At 49.6% G+C, this 21,828-nt stretch overlaps 1 protein-coding gene and 1 long non-coding RNA gene across 2 annotated transcripts; one reads left to right on the plus strand and one right to left on the minus strand.

The window, feature by feature from the left end:
* Positions 1-32: 32 nt before the first annotated feature.
* Positions 33-20,170, plus strand: LOC131917654 (uncharacterized). Its single transcript, XR_009380725.1, has 4 exons — positions 33-366; positions 7,303-7,405; positions 17,318-17,452; positions 19,464-20,170. It is a non-coding gene; the product is annotated as an uncharacterized LOC131917654 (long non-coding RNA).
* Positions 8,424-19,877, minus strand: Sp2 (Sp2 transcription factor). The gene is given in 8 exon segments (XM_059271637.1): positions 8,424-9,521; positions 10,906-11,099; positions 11,286-11,460; positions 12,704-13,016; positions 17,498-17,775; positions 17,778-18,338; positions 18,341-18,469; positions 19,793-19,877. Coding segments are annotated over 8 exon segments (1,824 nt in total). The 5' UTR covers positions 19,866-19,877; the 3' UTR covers positions 8,424-9,420.
* Positions 20,171-21,828: the final 1,658 nt, after the last annotated feature.

Here is a 21,828-nt window from a genome sequence, read left to right on the forward strand (position 1 = left end):
CCCCCTTTTCACATTTTTTTCCTTCCTAAGTAGTGGGGAGGCATAGTTCTTAGTCAATGCCAGCAATAGCCAGCCGAGGATACAGGGGGACGGCTCCCCGCAAAATGATGTCAGGCTGTGGGTGTAGGGCTGAGAAGCAGGTGTGGTGGAGATGACTATAGCCCTGGTGTCTGCCAGCCTCTGGAACGGGAGCCACAAGAGCCATCTAGTCAGGCACCTAGGACTGTGCCAGGTAAGGAAACTTCTTGGCCTGTCTAGCGTCTGCAGTGGGGACCTGTCATCGTGTGTTCATAGCTTGAGCCAATGGAGTCTGCTACACAGAAACAAGACGAAGCTTGCTGGGCATTTAGTGGTGCATGCCTACAGGTAATCTCAGCACTTGTTAAGGCCAGCCTTAGCTACGTAGCAGGTGTGAGGCTAGCCTGGACTCCCATAAAACCCTGTCTCAAAAAAAAAAAAACAAAAAAACACAAACCTTAACTGTACGAGTCTATGGGTTCTTCACTTAACTGTATGAGTCTGTGGGTTCTTCACTTAACTGTACGAGTCTATGGGTTCTTCACTCTAACTGTACGAGTCTGTGGGTTCTTCACTTAACTGTATGAGCTGCGGGTTCTTCACTTAACTGTACGAGTCTGTGGGTTCTTCACTTAACTGTACGAGTCTGTGGGTTCTTCACTTAACTGTACGAGTCTGTGGGTTCTTCACCCTAACTGTACGAGTCTGTGGGTTCTTCACCCTAACTGTATGAGTCTGTGGGTTCTTCACTTAACTGTATGAGCTGCGGGTTCTTCACTTAACTGTACGAGTCTGTGGGTTCTTCACTTAACTGTACGAGTCTGTGGGTTCTTCACTTAACTGTACGAGTCTGTGGGTTCTTTTTTTTTTTTTTTTTTTTTTAAAGATTTATTTATTTATTATGTATACAGAAGAGGGTGCCAGATCTCATCACAGATGGCTGTGAGCCACCATGTGGGTGCTGGGAATTGAACTCAGGACCTCTGGAAGAGTAGTCGGTTCTCTTAACCTCTGAGCCATCTCTCCAGCCCGTCTGTGGGTTCTTCACTTAACTGTACGAGTCTGTGGGTTCTTCACCCTAACTGTATGAGTCTGTGGGTTCTTCACTTAACTGTATGAGTCTGCGGGTTCTTCACTTAACTCTACGAGTCTGTGGGTTCTTCACTCTAACTGTATGAGTCTGTGGGTTCTTCACTTAACTGTATGAGTCTGCGGGTTCTTCACTTAACTCTACGAGTCTGTGGGTTCTTCACTCTAACTGTATGAGTCTGTGGGTTCTTCACTTAACTGTATGAGTCTGTGGGTTCTTCACTTAACTGTATGAGTCTATGGGTTCTTCACCCTAACTGTACGAGTCTGTGGGTTCTTCACCCTAACTGTATGAGTCTGTGGGTTCTTCACTTAACTGTATGAGTCTGTGGGTTCTTCACTTAACTGTATGAGTCTATGGGTTCTTCACCCTAACTGTACGAGTCTGTGGGTTCTTCACCCTAACTGTACGAGTCTATGGGTTCTTCACCCTAACTGTACGAGTCTGTGGGTTCTTCACCCTAACTGTATGAGTCTGTGGGTTCTTCACTTAACTGTATGAGTCTATGGGTTCTTCACCCTAACTGTACGAGTCTGTGGGTTCTTCACCCTAACTGTACGAGTCTGTGGGTTCTTCACTTAACTGTATGAGTCTGTGGGTTCTTCACTTAACTGTATGAGTCTATGGGTTCTTCACCCTAACTGTACGAGTCTGTGGGTTCTTCGCCGGCCGGAAGTTTCGGTACCAATCTTGTTTACTCCCATGAACGTGATGGAGACAGTTTTCTGGCCCTTGTAGGTGTCCTAAGTAGTCATTCATGTTCTTTACCAGCTTCCACTCCGGGCTACTGTTACATTGGAGCTGGGGTCTCATAGGTACTAAGACTTTAAAGACAAGAGCACCAGCTGGATGTGGTGCCACACACCTGTGACTCCAGCACTTGGGAGACTGAGGTGAAAGGATCCTGAGATCCAACTCCGCTACATAGTGACCCCTGCCTTTAAAAAAAAAAAAAAAGGAAAGGAAAGGAAAAAGTTCCTCGAGATGTGCATTTATGCAGCCTATCCATTCGATAAAGGTTTGCTGAAGACTGCCTTTGGACCGGGCATTGAGCCAGCAGGTCTTACAATACCAAAGTGAAGGCAATAACATGGTTGCTGTTCACAGCAGCAGATCTACGAGCCAGAGAGAATCATGGGTGGTTAACCTGTTTCGGTTAGGCAAAGGAAAACAGAACCAAAGGGGATAGTTGGTCCAGAAAGGCTTCATCAAGGGAGATTTGTCTTAAGGAGTACTTGCCAGATGGGCAGTGGAACAGGTGTTCGGGAAGAGGGGAGGTAACAGCAGATGCACCTGGGACCTTGGAGCGATGTGATGCTACGGGAGCCAGAGAGTGAGAAACAGGAGAGATGAGCTGGCAGAGACTTGGGCTCCTGGCTGAAGACCCACTGTGAAGGTAGTGAGGGCTGCCTTTTAGATCCATTGTTTCTAATTTTTTATCTTACAACATTGTGAAGCCAAGAGCCTAACTTTGTGGTGGGTGTTTTTGTTTGTTTGAGACCACTTTGAGAGGGGCAGGTGTGATGGAATGTACCTGGGAGCCAGCTACCTGGGAAGGTGAGGCAGGAGGATCATGAGTTTGAGGCCAGCCTGAGGGGATTAGCAAGAATTTGTCTCAAAAGAAAGATTTCAAGCCGGGCGGTGGTGGCACACACCTTTAATCCCAGCATTTGGGGAGGCCGAGGCAGGAAGATCTCTGTGAGTTCAAGACCAGCCTGGTCTACTGAGCAAGATCCAGGACAGCCAGAGCTACACAGAGAAACCCTGTCTCAAAAAAACAAGGGGGAAAAGAAAGAAAAAGGAAAGAAAGTCTTCATTAAGGGTTAGGGATGCAGCTCAGTGGCAGAGCACTGGCCTCTCATGCACCAGGCTCCGGGTTCCATTGCCAGCACCATAACGGCAAATGGAAACCAGAGGAGATGGGGAAGAAATCGCCGGTTTGATGGCCTCTCCCTTCCTTGGCAGTCAACTAAGAAGTTTGCTGTTGACTCCTTTTCTATGTTTTCCCTTTGTCTTGAAGTTACCAAACAGGCCTGTGTTGTGCTTTTTTGCTAAAAATCTGTAAGTTGCTAGGTCAATGGGAGAAAATAAAACTGCCTTCTTTTTTCCTGCGGTTCCTATCTGTTCAAGCTATCTGCCATTTTTCTGCAGGGTGGGGGGAGGTGTGTTCAGTCCCTAGGCAACCTGTGTACAGCTAAATGCCTCTGGTGATAGAGAGATCTGGAACTAGAGGTAAGATTTGGGAAAGGAGGAAGTTAAGCTTAACTGGCACATCCACCAAGCTTTCTCAAATGGATAGTCTGGATGCTTAAGTCTGTTCTTAGAGAGCACAGAGGTATCTCTGATAAGGTACTTTCCTCTATCTGGGGATGGACCTGGCCGGATGCTGCCAATGATGATAATTACAGGGAGGCTTGAACTGGGGTTCGGGCTGAGCATAGCTGTCAGCACAGAAGGTTATCTAAATATTCCTAGAAGTGGTCAGGTAAGGAGTTAGAGGTCTATAAAGTTAGTAAGGCTGTAAGAAACGAGGGTCCGAGCTAAATTGTGTAAAGCTATTACTTAACGTCCACCTGACCTAGGCGGTGTCCCCTTGTAGAATTTACCTTAAATCAGGAGACTTGCATGTGGACTGTTATCACTGTTAGTCCTTGAAAGTGGCTAAGGAAGAAGCCTTTCCTGAGGCTGTTCTCCAAATACCTGGAATATGTATGTCCAGAGTGATTAGTCCACACTGTTAGCCCTTCTTAGGGAAAAGTCAATTGGGAAAACTATGAAGGCACACACGATTTTCATAACAGAAGACAGCTGATATATAACAAGCCAAATAACACCAAAAGCTCCTTGGACTTTGGCTTCCTCTAAAGGAATTCCTTGATCCCTTCAGGTAGTGACTTTGCCAAAACCAGCTGAGTTTTTATGATATATTCCTGTGGCCCTCAGAAGAGGCTCACAGTGTGAGGTTTCCTGAGCTTCCGTAGGGACTGCATTGACCTCTGTGAGAACTGTCAAGACTTCGGAGACTTCTAGAGATGGATTCGATGCATCTTATATTATAGAGGTAGGATGCTGTAAAGTGATGTGTTTGATCACAGTTGATAAGGGTGGTAGTCAACCTTTGCTAACTTGTGTAGATTAAGAATCATGTTCCCAGAGAGGTGGAGCTGACGAAGACGCATCCTGGGCTGGGGTCCTCGACTGACTAAAAGTGGGGAAGGGAAGCCAACTGAGCACTGAGGTTCATCTCGTTCTGCTTCCTAACTATAGCTTCAGCATGACCAGCATCCCACACACCCAACCACCATGGCCTCCCGACCACAATCTATTCCCTCAAATCCTGAGCCAAAATTAATCCTTCCTTAAGCTCAGGCAATTTTCACAGTGACAAGAATAGTAGCTAATACACAAAGGCCCTAAAAAGATAATTGTAAAGTAGATGGGACAGTTGGAAGGAAGGTTTGCTAATTAAAAAAAAAAAATAGGTGCTGGAGAGCAGTGGCTGCTCTTGCATAGAACCAGGGTGTAGTTCCCAACACCTACCTGGTGGATCACAACTGTCCGTAACTCCAGTTCCAGGGGAGCCAATACCCTCTTCTGGCTTTTGTGGGCACTGCATGCATGTGGTACAGATACATATATGCAGACAAAACACTTATGCACATAAAATAAAAAATAAATGTTTTAAAAAAGAAGCCCAACAGTGGTATCATATGCCTTTTTTGTCTCTGTGTAGTTTTGGTGCCTGTCCTGGATCTCGTTCTGTAGACCAGGCTGGCCTTGAACTCACAGAGATCCGCCTGGCTCTGCCTCCGAGTGCTGGCATTAAAGGCGTGTGCCACAGAGGTAGCAGAAGGATCTCTATGAGTTCAAGGCCATCCTGGTCTACAGAGCTAGTTCCAGGAGAGCCAGGGCTATTATACAGAGAAACCCTGTCTTGAAAAATAAAAATAAATAAAAAAGGAGAAGAAAAAAAAAAAAGCAAAACAGCTGGGCGGTGGTGGCGCACGCCTTTAATCCCAGCACTTAGGAGGCAGAGCCAGGAGGATCTTTGTGAATTGGAGACCAGCCTGGTCTACAGAGTAAGATCCAGGACAGGCTCCAAAGGTACACAGAAACCCTGTCTTGAAGAACCAAAAAAAAAAAAAACCAAAAAAAAACCCTGTGTGTGGTGGCTCATGCCTGGAGTCCCCACACTCAGGAGGCTGAGGTTGGAGGGTCTTGAATTCAGGGCCCCCTTGAGTGCTGTCTAAGATTGTCTCAGAAAGCCCAAAAGAAACAAAACAAAGTGGGACATTGTTCAGTTTGCCCTCAGGAAGTAGGTCTTTCCTGCTGCTTCTCCATGAAGTAATCCTGGTGTCTGGGCTAAAGAGCTGCAGTGTTGACTGTGAGGGGAACAGAGGCGAGGGGGACAGAGGCAAGGACTCCAGGGAGAGCTTTGGTAAGATGACCTGAGAAAGGAACCCGGCAAAGAGCGACCATGGGTTGTAGGGGCCCCCTTAAACCTCTGGGTGTGGCTTGAACCTAGTCATCAGGAGCCCCTTCAAGCTGGTCGGCGGTGGTGCACACCTTTAATCCCAGCACTTGGGAGGCAGAGGCAGGCACATCTCTGAGTTTGAGGTCAGCCTGGGCTACAGAGTGAGTTTCAGGACAGGCTCCAAAGCTACAGAGAAACCCTGTCTCGAAAAACAAACAAACAAAAAAGGAAAGAAAAAGAAGAGCGAGCCCCTTAAGTATCTGGTGGAGGTCTCCAGCTCAGGGGAGGGTGGACACAACAGCCTTGACCGCTGCAGCTCTCACATGCAGGATGGGTTAAAGCCAGACGGGGCCCCTTTGCACCTGAACTTTTGGTGTGTGTGTGTGTGTGTGTGTGTGTGTGTGTGTGTGTGTGTGTGTACACTCGTGTGCTTGCACAAGTGCAAACATATACAGGCCAGGGGTTACCTTTGGATGGTTTTAATAGGAGAGATCCACCTTGATTTTTTGAGACAGGTTCTCTCTCTTGGATCTGCCTATCTCTGCCTCCCAGGACTGAGATAACAAACATACTACCAGGACTGGCCTTTTTAATGATTTATTTTTAATTTATGTGCTTTAATGTCTTGCTTTGTATGTCTGTATGAGGGTGTCAGGTCTCTGGAACTGGAGGTACAGTTGTAAGCTGCTATGTGGGTGCTGAGAATTGAACCTGGGTCCTTTGGAAGAGCAGCCAGTGCTCTTAACCACTGAGCCATCTCTCTAGCCTTCCCAGGCTGGCTTTTTATGTGGGATCGAACTCAGGTCCTTATTCTTACACAGCACTTTACCCACTGAGCCATCTTCCCAGGTCTTTCCATCTTGATCTCAATGCTAGGTAGAACATGTTTTCCTCTTTGTAAAACTCAGACATCCAGGGGCTAGAGAGGTGGCCCAGGGGTTTGGAGCACTTGCTGCTCTTCCAGAGAACATGGATTCAGTTCCCAGGCTCCCAACTTATCTGTACCTCAAGCTCCAGGGGATCCGATGCCTCTGACCTCTTAAGTGTACATGCCCTCATGTACACATGCCCACATGCAGACACACACATACCTACACATAACTTAAAATAATAAATCTTGAACAAACAAAACATCCCAGGCATCTTGCAAGAGGCATGGGTAGAACGTCACAGCCTGTATATCTGCATGTCTCCCCAAGAAAGGAACTCCCATATGCCCGCCTGCTCCTTCTAGCTGGGGGTTGGCACCATCTTGTTCACAAAGGAGGCCACGGAGTCAGCTCAGCATAAAGTATAGGAGTCGGCCCCCAGGTAACCCTTGTGCCTGCGGCAGTGTGTGGTAGAAAGAGGTCAGTTGGTTAATGCTCCCCTTTGCACTACCCAGGATTCAGAACACAGCAATTCAGAACCCAGGATTCCTTCCCCAGCCGCCAGGGCTACACTGAGATGCAGGCTGATGGGCTAATGAGGCTTCTATGCCAGGGTTGATTCAGCTATTGGTCTAATAATGCCCAAAGGGCTTGAGAATAGGCAGCAAGGGTCACTCTTTGCTGACAGAGAAGCGATTAAGGGCAGACAGCCCGCTGGGCAGCGGTGGCACACGCCTTTAATCCTAGCACTCGGGAATTTAATCCCAGCACACAAAGAAACCCTGTGGGGGGGTGGGGGCGGGAGCAGAGAGCCCAGATCCACCTGAGATCCGTGGCTTTTTATTTTTCAGGTATGGGGAGTTGACTGACTCTGGGAAAAGCTGTTGGCTAGTGCAGGTGACAAAGGAAGACTTCTGGGCACTTAGCAGAGCTGCAGTCCTGGCTGGTCGGAGGGTAAGTACAAAGTGTCCAGTTTTCTACATGTCTGAGGCAGACTGGCCTCTTCCTCCAGCCTGGCTGCTACTCTTCAGGACCTCGAGGCTTACACACCAATTCCAGTTTTAAATCAGAATAAATCCCAACCCCTGACTTCTCTGTAGTTCTGTCAAGATGGAAAAGTCCCCAACACAATTTCAGATCTGCAGCCCCACTGAAACCCAGAGACACGGCCAACCAGCTGTCCTCTCTGAGGGGCTGGGTGAGGGGACAGAAGAGAAACAGAACCAAGGCTAGCCAGGGTCCTCTCGCAGGAAAAGTTGGGCCTCTAGCTGCTGACCCGGAAGAACCTGCTTGGTCCTCCACTGTGGGAAGAACTCTCGCTCCATGGGAACGATGTTTTGTGCAAACTCATATCTTGTAAGACAAGGTTCTTTTTTTGTTTTGTTTTGTGAGACGGTTTCTCTGTAGTTTTGGTACCTGTTCTGGATCTCGCTCTGCAGCCCAGGCTGGCCTCGAACTCACAGAGATCCGCCTGGCTCTGCCTCCCAAGTGCCAGGATTAAAGGTGTGCGCCACTGCTGCCTGGCTCGTAAGCCAAGGTTCTTAACTCCTCCGCTGGCTTCTTAGGCACTGGGAGGCAAACGCCTTCCTCCAGGGCTGGGGCTTAGAGTAGTTGGTCTGCCAGCTCAGGAAGCCCTTTCTCGTTGTCTCTGTGGCTGAAGCAAGACTGGTTAATGGAAGGAAAAAACAGAGACATTTGCGTTAGTCTCTGGACTCCGGAGGTCCCCACAGGCCAGGAGGGTAAGTTGAGAGCGCATGGCTCCCTCCTCAGGAGTCCCCTCTGAGACCTCTGAAGTAATAAAGGGACAGAAGGAGCCCAACTGCCAAGAGCAGACTTTGCCTCGGGCAACTAAATTTATTAGCAAGAAAAATTTTTGTCAGCCCAGCACTGACCAACAAAATACATCGTTAATAAAGGATAACAAATCTGTCACTTAATTAATAAAACATCCTCAAGCAGTTACAACAAAAAATAAAGTTGGATTTTTGTTTAATTTAAAAGCCTCAAAAATAACAAGCAATATGTTTTTTTTAAAACATGTCGTAGACACAATCGTCTATTATACAATATACACTGTACACAATAGAGCTTGGGCAGGTAGGGTGATGAGATGAGAGGGTGGGGAGAGGTCAGGATGGAAGGTGTTTTCATGTGAGTCCAGATCAGAGTTGAAATGTTGTGTCATTTAGAAAAGAACTGTTAGTGGGAAAAAAACTCCTATGCTCAGCATTGCCCCCCAAAACCCTAAACTGAACGCAGGCGAGTGGGAGGCGGCTAGTAAAGAAAGGAAGAGGGAGCAATTAAATAAAATGTCTTTAAAGCACACACATACACAGTGTTCATCATCTGAAGTCTGAGTATAAGGCAACGTTCTCCATAGAAAAGGAGTGGGGGGAGTCTGCCGGCATCTGACCTTTCGAACAGGAGGTTGGAATGTCTGGAGGAGAGCCGTGGCAGGGCTGGGCAGTGGAGTGGAGGCAGCCTCCCAAGCCTCTGCAGAGGTGGGTGCCCATGGGAGGCTGGGTACAGGGTCCCGGGGTGTCCCTAGCGGCTAGGGAAGGAGGTAATTGGGGGGGTCAAGGAGGCACAGGACTGGGGGGCATGGCACAATGGGACTCCGGCAGTGTTGGGGCAGGGAATGGGTTGGGATGGGGGCTCACTTTGCTCCTCGACGGAGTGAAATGCACGTTTTTCCTTTGGAAATAAGGGTCCCCACGCGTCCTGGTGTAGAACGTCTCATTGGGCATGGCCAGTGTGCATAGCCTGGGCAGGCCAGGAGCTCATGATGAGAAGGGAAAGGCCTTTGGAAGCAGGAGAGCCCAGGAGAAGAGCCCCTCCCTGTGGGGACACAGCCACAGAACAGGAGTGGGGTGAGGGCCGCCCAGGGCAGTTGTGGGCACCTGTCCACCATCGACCCAGGCCAGTCAGATGGGGGATTCCATCTTCAGGGCCTCCTGCCTCAGTCGGCCTTACAAGTTCTTCGTGACAAGGTGGGTCTTGTAATGCTTGGTGAGGTGGTCACTCCTCATGAAGCGCTTCTGGCACTGGGCGCACTCAAAGCGCTTGTCACCTGGGGAGAGGAAAGAACCGTTAGCAAAGAGCCTCCGTACAGACACCACCACAGTCCCACAAGGAGAAGCACACGTGAGAGCCCCTGGAAAAGCCACTGGGCCGTATCTGCATATTCCGCTAACAGGGCACCTTCCTGCTGTCTACTGACCTCACCTCTCTGCCCCAGCCGTCCCTTCTAACCTACCTGGCTCCAGTCGAGTCCTTGTCCCTTGTCCTGGAGCCTCTGTACACCTGGTTCATTCTGGGCTGTGGGCCTTGGACTTCAGACTTTGATCAACACCTTCCCCCTCACAGGAGGACATCCTGGACCACGCTGTCAGGGTATTTACACTCCTGCCTCTGACGGGGTATGATCTAGCCGGAAGCTGTTAAGTTTGGGTCACACGTCCCCTACCTCCAGTCTCTGCTCAACAGGGCATCATTCTTCACTACAGCAGTATCTGCACTGTACCTGTGGACACTGGGCATGCCCAGGACAACTTTAGGACCCTTTCTATAATTTGGCCTGTATTCGTCAGTACATTAAAGCACAGACCTGTGACAGCGACCCTGATACCCAGCTTCGGCTGCTCTCAGGGCAGCCCGCAGTAATGCTGGAACAAGCCTGTAATCCCAGCAGTTAGGAGACAAGAGGGTGCCATGAGTTTACGGTAAACCTAGGCTACACAACAAAATCCTGTCTTTCAGGAAAAAAAGAGCTAGGTGTGGTGATTCACACCTATAATCCCAACACTTGGAAGGCTGAGGCAAGACCGCTGCACGTTCAAGGGCAGCCTGGAACACCAAGCAGAATCTTGTCATCATCCCCGCTCCACAACCAAAAAAACAGAGAGGGTTAGGAAGCCAGGTGCTTTAGTTCACGAAGATTCCCGCCTGTGCCCCAAGCACAGAAGGCCGAGCCCTAAGACAAACTGGTACATCTCCAGAACCTATCTCAAAAACAAAACAAACAAACAAAAAGTGGGTTTGGATTGGAACCCAGCTTGTCTACCAGGAGCCACTTCTGCAAGCCTCTCCGAGGCCTGACTGGGATTAACTGAAGTTATCTGAAACTGGAAAACGCACAGTGCCTGGCAAACGTCCTCAGTGCTCGCTGGGTTTTTCTGGTTTATTTTTACTTGTGACAAAGTCTCTCAGGTTACCCGGGCTGGCTCTGAATTCCTGATCCTCCTGCCTCCACCTCTCTACTGACAGGACGACAGATGCCCAGCTCAGTGCTTGGTAACCAGCTCTGCAGAAATGACAAGAGGTTGTCACTGCTGTGTAATGCAGCGCCTGCCGCTGGACGTGCAACAACTCTCGGGGTGATCTGCATGGCTGTAGAGCTGCACCGGCAGGGTGATGGCGCTCAAGGCCAGCTGAAGGGTGTGGGGGAAACTGACCTGTGTGGGTTCGAGCATGTCGCTGGAGCTCATCGCTCCGTGTGAACCTCTTTCCACAGAAGAACCAGTTGCAGACAAAGGGTCGCTCGCCGGTGTGTAGGCGGACATGGGCCCGGAGCAAGGATGTCTTCCGGAAGGTCTTGCCGCAGTCGGGGATGTGGCACACGTGCTTCTTCTTGCCCTGCTCCCCAGACCTGAGGGGGTTGGGTTCAGAGTAGGGAGAGGAAATGGGAAGAAGGGAGAGAATGGACAGAAGCCGTGGGAGGTCGGTCAGAGCTCAGGAAAAGTGGGGGGCAGGAGTCGGCAGCTGCCACTTGTCCAAGAGCAGCCGTGGAGCAGGGCATCTGCCAGGCTGTGGGTTTGGCCCCGCCGTGTATTACCTCTTCTCCCCATCCTTGCAGTTGGGACACGTGCAGGCCATCCGCCGCCTCTTCTCCCCGGGCTGGGCCTCTCCTGCTAGGGCCTGCTCCATCTGCAGCTGGATCTGGGTGGGGCTCAGCCCACTAATGGTCAGGTTGTTTCCAGACACGTTCTGCACTGTCAGCTGCTGCTGCCCTGTGAAAAAGAGAAGGACGTGGTTCAGGAAAGGAAGCCCAGGCCAGACCTTCTCTCCCTCCTGCACAGGTTAAGGATGAGTCATGGCAACTAATAGGCTGGAGAGGAGTGAGAACCAGGTCTCTCTGAGATACTGGCAGGAAACTCTCCCAAGAACTTTTATTCATGGGAAGTCACTCTAGGCTACCTTGTCCTCCCCTAAAAGTGGACAAACCAAATGCATAAAAATTCATTAGGGAGGAAGAAAGCCATGAACTCTCACTACCTTGAAGGCTGCCCTAGTCCCGGGTGCAGAATGAAACTGCTTCTGCAAGGCGCTTCAGCTCTCCTCCCTCTTCCCTATTTTTTTAAAGATTTATTTCCGTATTTTATATAGAGAGGTGTTTTGTATGCATGTATATCTATATACCAGAAGAGGGCATCAGATACTATGAGACTAATTATAGACTATTATGAGCCACCATGGGGTGCTGGGAATTAAACCCAGGCTTTGGAAGAGCAGCCAGTGCTCTTAACCACAGAGCCATCTCTCCAGCCCTCTCCCTCTTATTTTCAAGACGCATTCACAGCATGCACCATCACTGAACTCATGTGCAGTACAAACTGGTCCTACTGTCCAGGACACCCTTCTCTGCTGCTCAACCTCAACACCAACCTTTCTCTTTAAGAAGTCTTCCTTAACTGGGCAGTGGTGGCACACGCCTTTGAACCTAGCACTTAAGAGGCAGAGGCTGGTGGATCTCTGAGTTCAAGGCCAACCTGGTCTACAGAGTGAGTTCCAGGATATCCAGAGCTACACAGAGAAACCCCGTCTCGAAATGTCCAGCCCTCCCAACCCCCCCCCCACACACACACACCACAAAAAAGGGAATCATTCCTTCACTTCCTTTACATGGTATGGCATAGTCACCTGACCCAGACAGGTGACCATCCAAATTAATCTGAGTTTGTATATTACTTAAACACAATCTATTTTCTCCCATCTTATTCAACACCTGAAGTTACCGTATGTGGACATGTGACTTATTATCTCACAATACCACTGTAAGGATCAGGTGTGAAGATATACATGTGCGTGCCCTGAGGCTGGAGCAGACCAGGCAAACACTGGGCATCACCTTGGATGGACAGCATCCACCTCATCATGGCTGCTACTGGGAATCCCAGGGGCCTGGCTCAGGATTCCCACAAGCTGAATACAAAGCCCCGCTGCCGACACCCTGGCTGCAGGACTTTCCCTCACCGCCGGTGTTGGTGATGGTGACAGGCACACCCTGGACTTGGACTCCATTGATGTTGATGGTCTGCATGGCCTGAGCAGCTGCTGCCAGCTGTGCAGCATTCAGGCTGATGATGCTCCCAGCAGGTGCAATCTTTGGCAGGGGTCGCTCTTTTCGGAGAATTGCAGCGGAATGCTTTTTGCTGGTGCCACTCAGATGGGGAGCTCGGGGTGCAGGGCTGTTACAGGTGGAGGTTGAGGTGGTTGCAGCTGTTGCTGGGGGGCTGTCCTGGACGAGGACTGTCTGTACCTCACCAGAAGGTGTACGAATATAAACCTGAGGGACCAGAGAGAAGAGTGCCCTAAGAGACATGACACCACCAGCACCTTCACACAGCCCTCCTTGTCCAAGGGGACACCTCCGTCCATCATCCTGTCTTCCAACCAGCCCAAACATGAACTCAGACACTACTGACGTTTAACAGCACACTAACCTGGTATACCTGGTTACTGACCTGTGACCAAACCTTTGCTTAGCAGGGAAAGATATTAATTGTTAAATCTCAAAATTGGGAAATTAGAAAGAAGCACACCACCAGTGCGGGCTACAAAGTGACCCGCAGGCCAGCCTAACCTATATAGCAAAATCATCTTTAAAAAAGGAGGGTGGGGCCGGGCGGTGGTGGCGCATGCCTTTGATCCCAGCACTCGGGAGGCAGAGCCAGGCGGATCTCTGTGAGTTCGAGGCCAGCTGGGCTACCAAGTGAGTTCCAGGAAAGGCACAAAGCTACACAGAGAAACCCTGTCTCAAAAAACAAAAAAAACAAAAAAAAGGAGGGTGGGGTGGCTCAGTGGCTAGGAGGCATTGGCTGCTCTTCAGAGGACCCAGGTTTCCCCTCATCCACATGGCAGCTCACAATCATCTGTAACTCCAGTTCTAAAGGATCTGAGGCCCCCTTCTGACCTCCTCGGGCACCAGACATACACACATACATACACACAGTCAAAACACTCATATACATAAAAAATAAATCTAAAAATTTAAGAGAAACAGGATATTTATCTTATCCCAAATGTTATCTCTTTTCAAAATACTGATGAAATACAAAGAGAAAGAAAAGTAATTTTTATCTCGTGTGTGTGTGTGTGTGTGTGTGTGTGTGTGTGTGTGTGTGTTATAGGTGTGCTCATGTGTGAGAGTATGGGTACACATGTGCTAAAGCACACTTGTGGAAGTCACAGGACAGCTTGGGTATGAGTCCTTGCCTTCCACCTCTGTGAGGTGGGGCCTCTTGTTCACGGCTACATACGCCAGGCTGGCTGGCTCAGAGCTTCTGGTAGTTCTCCTGTCTGCTCCCATCTCTCTCTCTCCTGTGAGCACTGCGATGGCAGATGCAAGCTACTGCATCCAGCTTTATGTGGCTTCTGGGGACACACATTCTGGTCCCCAGAGTGCATAGCCTGTGCTTCACCCACTTAGTGGTGGGAGATGTCTCCAGACACACACACACAAAAGTAACTATTAAAGTGCGGAAATCTGTCAGGTATTGACACTGTAACCATCCCTAGCAATGGGACAGACAGAAAGCTGGCACTGCCTTAGAACAGAGCACACATCCACTTTGTGACACTTGAACAAAAGCGTGACAGCCTGCATCCACCCACGGGGGAAGAAACAGCACACAAACACAAACTGGAGGATGTTACAGAGTAACCAGCCTGCAGCCTTGGAATGCAGCAAGGTCATGACAATCAAGTTAAAAGCAAGTGAGCTGGGGATGTAGTTCCAGAGCAGAGCCTAGGACCCACCAAGTCCTGGGTTTCATTCCTGGCCCACGGAGCTGAGTGTGAGGAGGTGTTTAGATGAGAAGAGCTGCGACAATTAGGGGGGAAGGTGGACAAGTCCTCAGGCCAAGTCCTTAAGAATGACCAACCAGAGGGCTGGAGAGATGGCTCAGTGGTTAAGAGCACTGGCTGCTCTTCCAGAGGTCCTGAGTTCAATTCCCAGCAACCACATGGTGGCTCACAACCATCTGTAATGAGATCTGGTGCCCTCTTCTGGCCTACAAGGACACATGTAGACAGAACACTGTATGTATAATAAATAAAATAAATCTTAAAAAAAAAAAAAAAAAAAAGAATTACCAACCAGAACACGCAGTGAAACCTAACAGAGCCTCCCAGTTATACCAGCATTTCACTGCTGATTTCACCAGTGAGATCGCTGTAGTGTGTACAGAAAATGTGCTTGTGTGGGAGAATTAAAGCATTTGGAAGTGAGGAGAGGATCATGGTGACAATTTTTGTTTTGTTTTGTTTTGTTTTTCGAGACAGGGTTTCTCTGTGTACCTTTGCGCCTTTCCTGGATCTTGCTCTGTAGACCAGGCTGGCCTTAAACTCATGGTGACAATTTATGACAAAGTTTCTTTGTAAAAAAATTCAGCTGTGACACATATATGTGTGTGTGTGTGTCTGTGTCTGTGTGTGTATATATATTTGTTTTTCTCTGTGTAGCCTTGGCTGTCCTGGAACTCATTCTGTAGACCAGGCTGGCCTCAAACAGAGATCCACCTGCCTCTGCCTCCTGAGTGCTGGGATTAAAGGAGTGAACCACCACCTCTGGATCAGCTGTGATTTTAATTGTTTTTTTTTTTTTTTTTGGTTTTTCGAGACAAGGTTTCTCTGTGTAGCTTTGTACCTTTCCTGGAACTCACTTGGTAGCCCAGGCTGGCCTCGAACTCACAGATATCCGCCTGCCTCTGCCTCCCGAGTGCTGGGATCAAAGGTGTGCGCCACCACCGCCCGGCAAGGGGTTATTTTTAATTTCTGGATCACTGAAGACTTTTTGATAACACATAAACCTGCCATCCCTTAATAAATACACAAATGTCATGTCTCCGTCCCGGTTTTCTAGTATGTATCCCTTTTTAAAATCTTAGCGTTTTGTGTTTGGTTCTTTCTTTAGGGAGGTAAACAGGTTGACAGAGTCACTAAAGAGAACCTGCCCACCTTGTGTTATTCTCTTCTCTAGTTTCTGACACAGAGTCAGGTGAGAGGACTCTCTTCTCCCTTGGATGGTACCAAGTGGATGTTAAGCACTGTTTGATTTTTATTATTATCATTGTACTGTGTGGGTGTTTTGCCTACATGCATGTCTGTTTATCATGTGTATGCCTGGTGCAGATGGAGGTCGTTGGATCCTCTGGGAGTGGAGTTACAGGTGGTTGTAAGCCAGCACATGGGTGCTGGGACTCGAACCTGAGTCCTCTGGAAAAAAGCAGCCAGTCTCTCAACCACTAACCTCTCTCTCCAGCCCATGCAGAGCACTGCTAAAGTCTGCTAAAATCATTGAGGCTGGTGGACTCCTCTGTAATCCCAGCACTCAGGAGGTGAAAGCAGGAAGGCCAGAAGTTCAAGACCACTATCAGCTGCATATCAAACTCAAAAGCCAGCCTGCTACATAACACTGTTTCAAAACAAATTCTGCTAAATTCTTAATTGGTGTTATGGTTTTAAGTTTTTGTTTGTTTTTTGGTGTTTTGAGACAGAATCTCACACTGTAGTCCAGGCTGGACTTGAACTCATGTCACTCCCCTGCCTCAGCCTCCTGAATGCTGAGATTACATGCGTGAACCACTGTACTGGACTAAATTGTTTAACTTATTTTGAGCAGTCCTTCTCATGATCATTTCCCTGTACATAAGCAGTGACCCCGGGAACGGGGCACTTTGATGCCCCACGGCTGCTGGAGTCCCCTCACTGTCTGGGCTGCCTCCAGCAACATTAGGCTCCAAGAGAGGGTCTCTGAGTCGTCTGCTCCTGTCTGCTTTTAGAGCAGCACAACACAAGAAAGGAGCAGAAGAGACTGAAAAGTGGTGGGCAGGGCGGCTGCAAAAGCACAGTGGCCGCGCTTGGCAGCGAAGGGAAAGAGAGTTGAACAGCTGCAAAAGAGGGCCGTGAAGACCAGACCTGACAGCAGCACCAGCAGCAGCTGTGAAAGCACCTTCCGAAGGGTGGCCGGCCGGAACAGAGGCCAGGGCAGTGTGGTCAGAGAGCAGCCAGGAACGAGAGGTCATCATGTGAAGTGAAACGTGCCAGGCAGGCTCGGAAAAACAAACACATCTTCTCCCTTATGTGGAATCTAGACTGGAGGGGAAACGCTCGCACTCACACGCCCACTTACACACTCACACAGGTGAACGGAGCAGAAGGGAACCATTCCCAGGGTTGGAGGGAAGAAGAGGATGAGCACCGGTGGAAAGAAGCAAGTACGGTGGCTCACAGGCTCACACTGTAATCCCAGCACTGAAGCTGAAGCAGGAGGATTGTAAGTTTGATGAGGTGGAGGCCAACCTGAGATATATAGAGAGACCCTGCCTCAAAAAAGGAAGAAGCCTAGCTGCTCCTACCTGTTATTTTTCTTGTCATTAACAGTAGGCAGCAGCTTTTCCTCATGAACTTTCCTACTTATACCAAATTCTATGGTTCTGACTTGAATTCTCATTCGTGCTGTTCTAATCTTACAACAGAAATTCTTATTAAGAAAGCATTCCGATCTACCCCCTAGTTATACTCAGAGCTACCCCATAATGAAAGAATAAAACAGCCTAGATATCCTGTTCTATCTGATTTCTACAGATCAGGACTACTTGGCCTAAGACCCGAAGAGACCCCAGGGCAGAAGCCATTTCCTGCCTACCCCAAATGATGGTGACTCCAACTTCCCATCAGATCTGGCGATGATCTACCTCCGTTTCAAAAGCAAGCCAAAGAGTGAGCACAGGAGAGGGATGCTGGGCAGAGGGCTGTGGCACCTACCTGGGTTGGTGCTGATTCAGTTGTCTGGATCTGAAAGTTCTGGGAGGGCTTCTGGGGAACGGTGGGGAGGGTGGCAGAGGCAGCCTGCACCACTCGGAGTGCCTGCTGGGGGATCTGCACCACCTGCTGCTGCTCAGCCTTGGGGGGCACCACTTGGACTTGCTGGACCACAGCTGGCTGGCCGCCCCCAGGGCTCTGGACAATCAGCAGGTTGTTTCCTGCCTGGATGATGTTGTCTGCTGTGGTCTCAATCAGCACCGTCTCCACTTGCTCGGCACAGCCACTGATGGCTGTGAGACAGGAAGGCTCTTCTTCCTGGCCTTCTTGTTAGTCTTAGACAATGGAGTGGGGGGGCTCTCGGTGAGGAGCTGAGCGGGGGTCCCAGCATCACTGGTGTTCACCAGGTTGTTGACCGGCAGGGTGAGCGTCACATTGCCGCCCCCACCTGTCAGCTTCACCACGTTGGCCCCACTCTGCGCGGGGGTGGTAGTCGTATTTGACTTCTGGACAGGAGCTGGCTTGATGGGGACAGGCTTATGGCCGGATGATGAGGGGGTGATGATGGCTTGGTTGGTGCCTGGGATGATCTGGATCTGGTTGGTGAGATTGGGCTGCACCTGGATGGTCTGGGAACTGTTCCCTTGAATCTGAGGGACCCCTTGGTACTGTATACTTGCACTTGACCGGCTCCCTTTGTTGATCACGGTGGGGTTCTGGATAGCAAACACCAACTGCCCTCCAGGATAGGAGGCACCCAGCTGGGAGCCCTGAATCTGAAGAATATTTCCTTTAGAAGACAAGAGGCCAAAGCTATTCTTGCTGGGACTGAGCGGGAGAGGGCTGGTTTGATGGGGACCAGTTTCCGCGGGGTGGGTTGGGGGGGCGCAGGAGGTGTCACTGCAGCCTCGACAGCTGGGGGGCCAAATTTGCTACATGTCGCAGCGAGCAGGGCCAAGGGGACGGCTGGGAGTCCTGCAAAGATCAGCAGAGGACAAGAGTGAGATGGGAAGACTGGCTAGACCCTGTCATAGTGATCTTCTCTCCTCCCCACCCCCCATGGCCGGCCTCCACCAGCATCCCCATCCCCCCACAGTGGTTCCTGCTCCACGGAGTGAAGGAAAAAGACAGGGAAGGCCTCTTAGGAGATGCCCCAGAGGCAGCCCCTGGACACAGCTGTCTCCCCACTGGCCTGGCTGGGCTAGTGTTAGCAGGGACAGTGACAGAGCCCAGATCTCGGATGGAGTTCTATGGACTTAGCGCAGAGCAGGCAGAGGAGAGGGGATGGGGAGAGGAGGTGACACAGGGTGAAGTGCTTCCTGACTGCAGAGGGTGACAATACAGGGGCCGCTCTCTCAAGGGCAGCAGGCTTGGAGGGAACCCAAGTTTCTGGTTCTGTTCCGGTGTGTTATGTACACGCATGCACGTTTATGTGTGTGAAGGGGTGTGTAGGTAAACTTGAGTCCGTGTATGTGGAGGTCAGGGACTACTGTTAAATTCTTACTCTACTCCTCTCTACCTTGTTCTTTATTATTTATGTGTTTGAATGCTTTACCTACATGTACGTCAATGTATCACTCAAGTGCCTGATGCTCTCAGAGGCCAGAAAGGGTGTCAGATCCCCTTGGACTGAAGTATGGAGAGTTATGAGCTGCCATATGGGTTCTAGAAATTAATCTGGGTCCTCTGGAAGAGCAGCCAGTGCTCTTCACCACTGAGCATCTCTCTAGCCCCTTAACCTTAACTTTTTTTTAATTTTTAAATGATTCATTTATTTTTATTTTACATACATTGGTGTTTTGCCTGCATGTACATCTATGTGAGGGTGTCGGATCCCCTGGAACTGGAGTTACAGACAGTTGTGAGCTACCATGTGGGTGCTGGGAACTGAACCCAGGTCTTCTGGAAGAGCAGCCAGTGCTCTTAACTGCTGAGTCATCTCTCCAGCTTACCTTATTTTTTGCGACAGGGTCTCTCACTGAATCTGGAACTCACTGCTGAGCAAGACTAGCTGGCCAGTGAACCCCAGTGGATCCTCTGTCCCTGCCTCTGCAGAGCTAGGACTACAGGCATGTACCACCACGCCCTGCTTTACATGGTGCCTGGAGCCAGGCCTGTGCAACGGGGCTTTACTGACAGCCTGGCCTCAGGGTCTCAGCCAAGCGGCTGTCTAGTTCAGAGAATGAGGACAAGGGGACCTTCCTGGGTGTTTGCAGTGACAGTGCAAGGCTTCTGAGTAGGGTGGACAAGCCACTTGAGTGATCAGCGCGGCTCTGGCCCCTGGGGCCCACTGCGCACTTGCCTGGGTAGTAGCGGCAGCAGGCTGCAGGTAGTCGCTGGGACTGACGGCAGCAGTGGCAGCCATGCTCATCTGTGGATCTGTTGGGAGGAAGATGGAGCAGCACGTAAGACCCCTGAAGAGAACCCAAGGCCCCTTCCCTTGGCGTTTCTTTTTGCCTCTCTTGCTGTTTCTCCGAGAAGTTTAACAGCTCGAGCATCACAGCCCGTGCTTGTCAGGGGCGACCGTCTCCTTTGCCCACAATCTATTTGAGCCAGGCCTGCCTTCACCACATTGTCCCCACAGCTGGGACACTCCAGGACAGAAAGAAGACTGGGAGACTCCAGGACAGAAAGAAGACTGGGACACTCCAGGACAGAAAGAAGACTGGGACACTCCAGGACAGAAAGAAGACTGGGACACTCCAGGACAGAAAGAAGACTGGGACACTCCAGGACAGAAAGAAGACTGGGACACTCCAGGACAGAAAGAAGGCAGTCTGTCTCAAGACTGGCTGTGGTGAGTCTGGAGCACCCCCTGGTGGACACCGATGGCTCTCTGACTCTCTCCATTAGGGGCAAAGGAGCCTCTAGCCAAGTCCTGCACTATCTGAAGCTACCAGCTCATCCAGCTGAAGCAAACCAGTCTGGGAGTGACAAAGGCTAAGCCAGCAGCACCCTGAGTAGGCATACCTGTCCTTTTCTAAAAGCTGTATGCTCAGACCACACAAAGACACAAGGCCCACGAATCAGTAGATGGCATCTGGGTAATTCCTTTAAGTGAATTTACACATTTACACAGGACAACTGATATGACCCCTACCTAGGTCATAAACTAGGCAGAGCTAAGAACTACATATAAGAATGAACACTCAGTAAATCCTATTTTTGTGTATATATAGTTATATCTCAATTGTACCTTATTTTCTCATTTTCCCACATGATTAGAGAGTTGGCCTCCATAGCCACAGGTTCTATGTCCACAGATTCAACCAACCATGCACCAAAAAATGCTGACTGTACATAACATGCAGATGATTTAAAGTATATAGACGGTGCGTAGCTTATATGCAAATTGTACACTTTATATAAAACTCTTGAACATCTATGGTATCGGTATCTCCAGGGGCTCCTGGAACCAATCCCCTGTGGGTGCTAAGGAACCATTGTATCCTCTTGTAATTTTTAAATTTTATTTTCACTTTATTTGAGACAGGGGTCTTACACCGTATCTCAGATTGGCCTGGAACTCATTCCTCAGCCTCTCCCAGGCCGGGATTACAGGTGTGTGCCACCAGGCCCAGCCAATTCCTTTCAATAAAGGAGGAACTAATAAAGGAAATGTCTATCTTGCACTTAAGTTTGATTTAAAAGGTAAACAAGACTGGAGGCTGGTGAGATGGCTCAGTGGTTAAGAGCACTGGCTATTCTTCCAGAAGACCCAGGGTTCCCAGCACCCACATGGGGGCTCATAATCCTCTGTAACTCCAGTTCCAAGGAATATGATGACCTCTTCTGGCCTCCATGGGCATCGTACACACTCATGTTGTGTAAAGTATATGTGCAGGGAAAACCCTCACATACATACAATTTTAAGTAAATAAAGGTAAACAAGAGCCTGCGTGTGGTGGTGCACACCTTTAATCTTAGCACATGGGAGGCAGAGGCAGGTAGATTTCTATGAAGCCAACCTGGTCTGTCTACACAGTGAGTTCCAGGCCAGCCAAGGGCTACACACTAAGACTATTTCCAAAAAGAAAAGAAAACGGAAGTCCCAAGAGTGTAGGGCGAGAGACTGCCTGCCATCATACAGTTCCCCAGTCACTAAGGCAAAGCATGCTGGGCCGAGTCAGGCATGTATCCCAGACATTTGGAAAGGAAGTTCCAGGAAACAGAGACGGGGGAGACTGCTTAGAAGACTCAAGGGACAAAGGCTCAGTCCCTGAGCACTTCCTTGTCAGGAATCTAGTGAGGACAGAGGTCAGGGAGAGAACACCACCATTCATGTTTTTTCAGTCCTCTGAGGGAGCATGCTTCTCAGACGGGAAAAGATAAAG

Source organism: Peromyscus eremicus, chromosome 8a, assembly GCF_949786415.1.
Source record: "Peromyscus eremicus chromosome 8a, PerEre_H2_v1, whole genome shotgun sequence".
In the NCBI taxonomy this organism is placed as follows: domain Eukaryota; kingdom Metazoa; phylum Chordata; class Mammalia; order Rodentia; family Cricetidae; genus Peromyscus; species Peromyscus eremicus.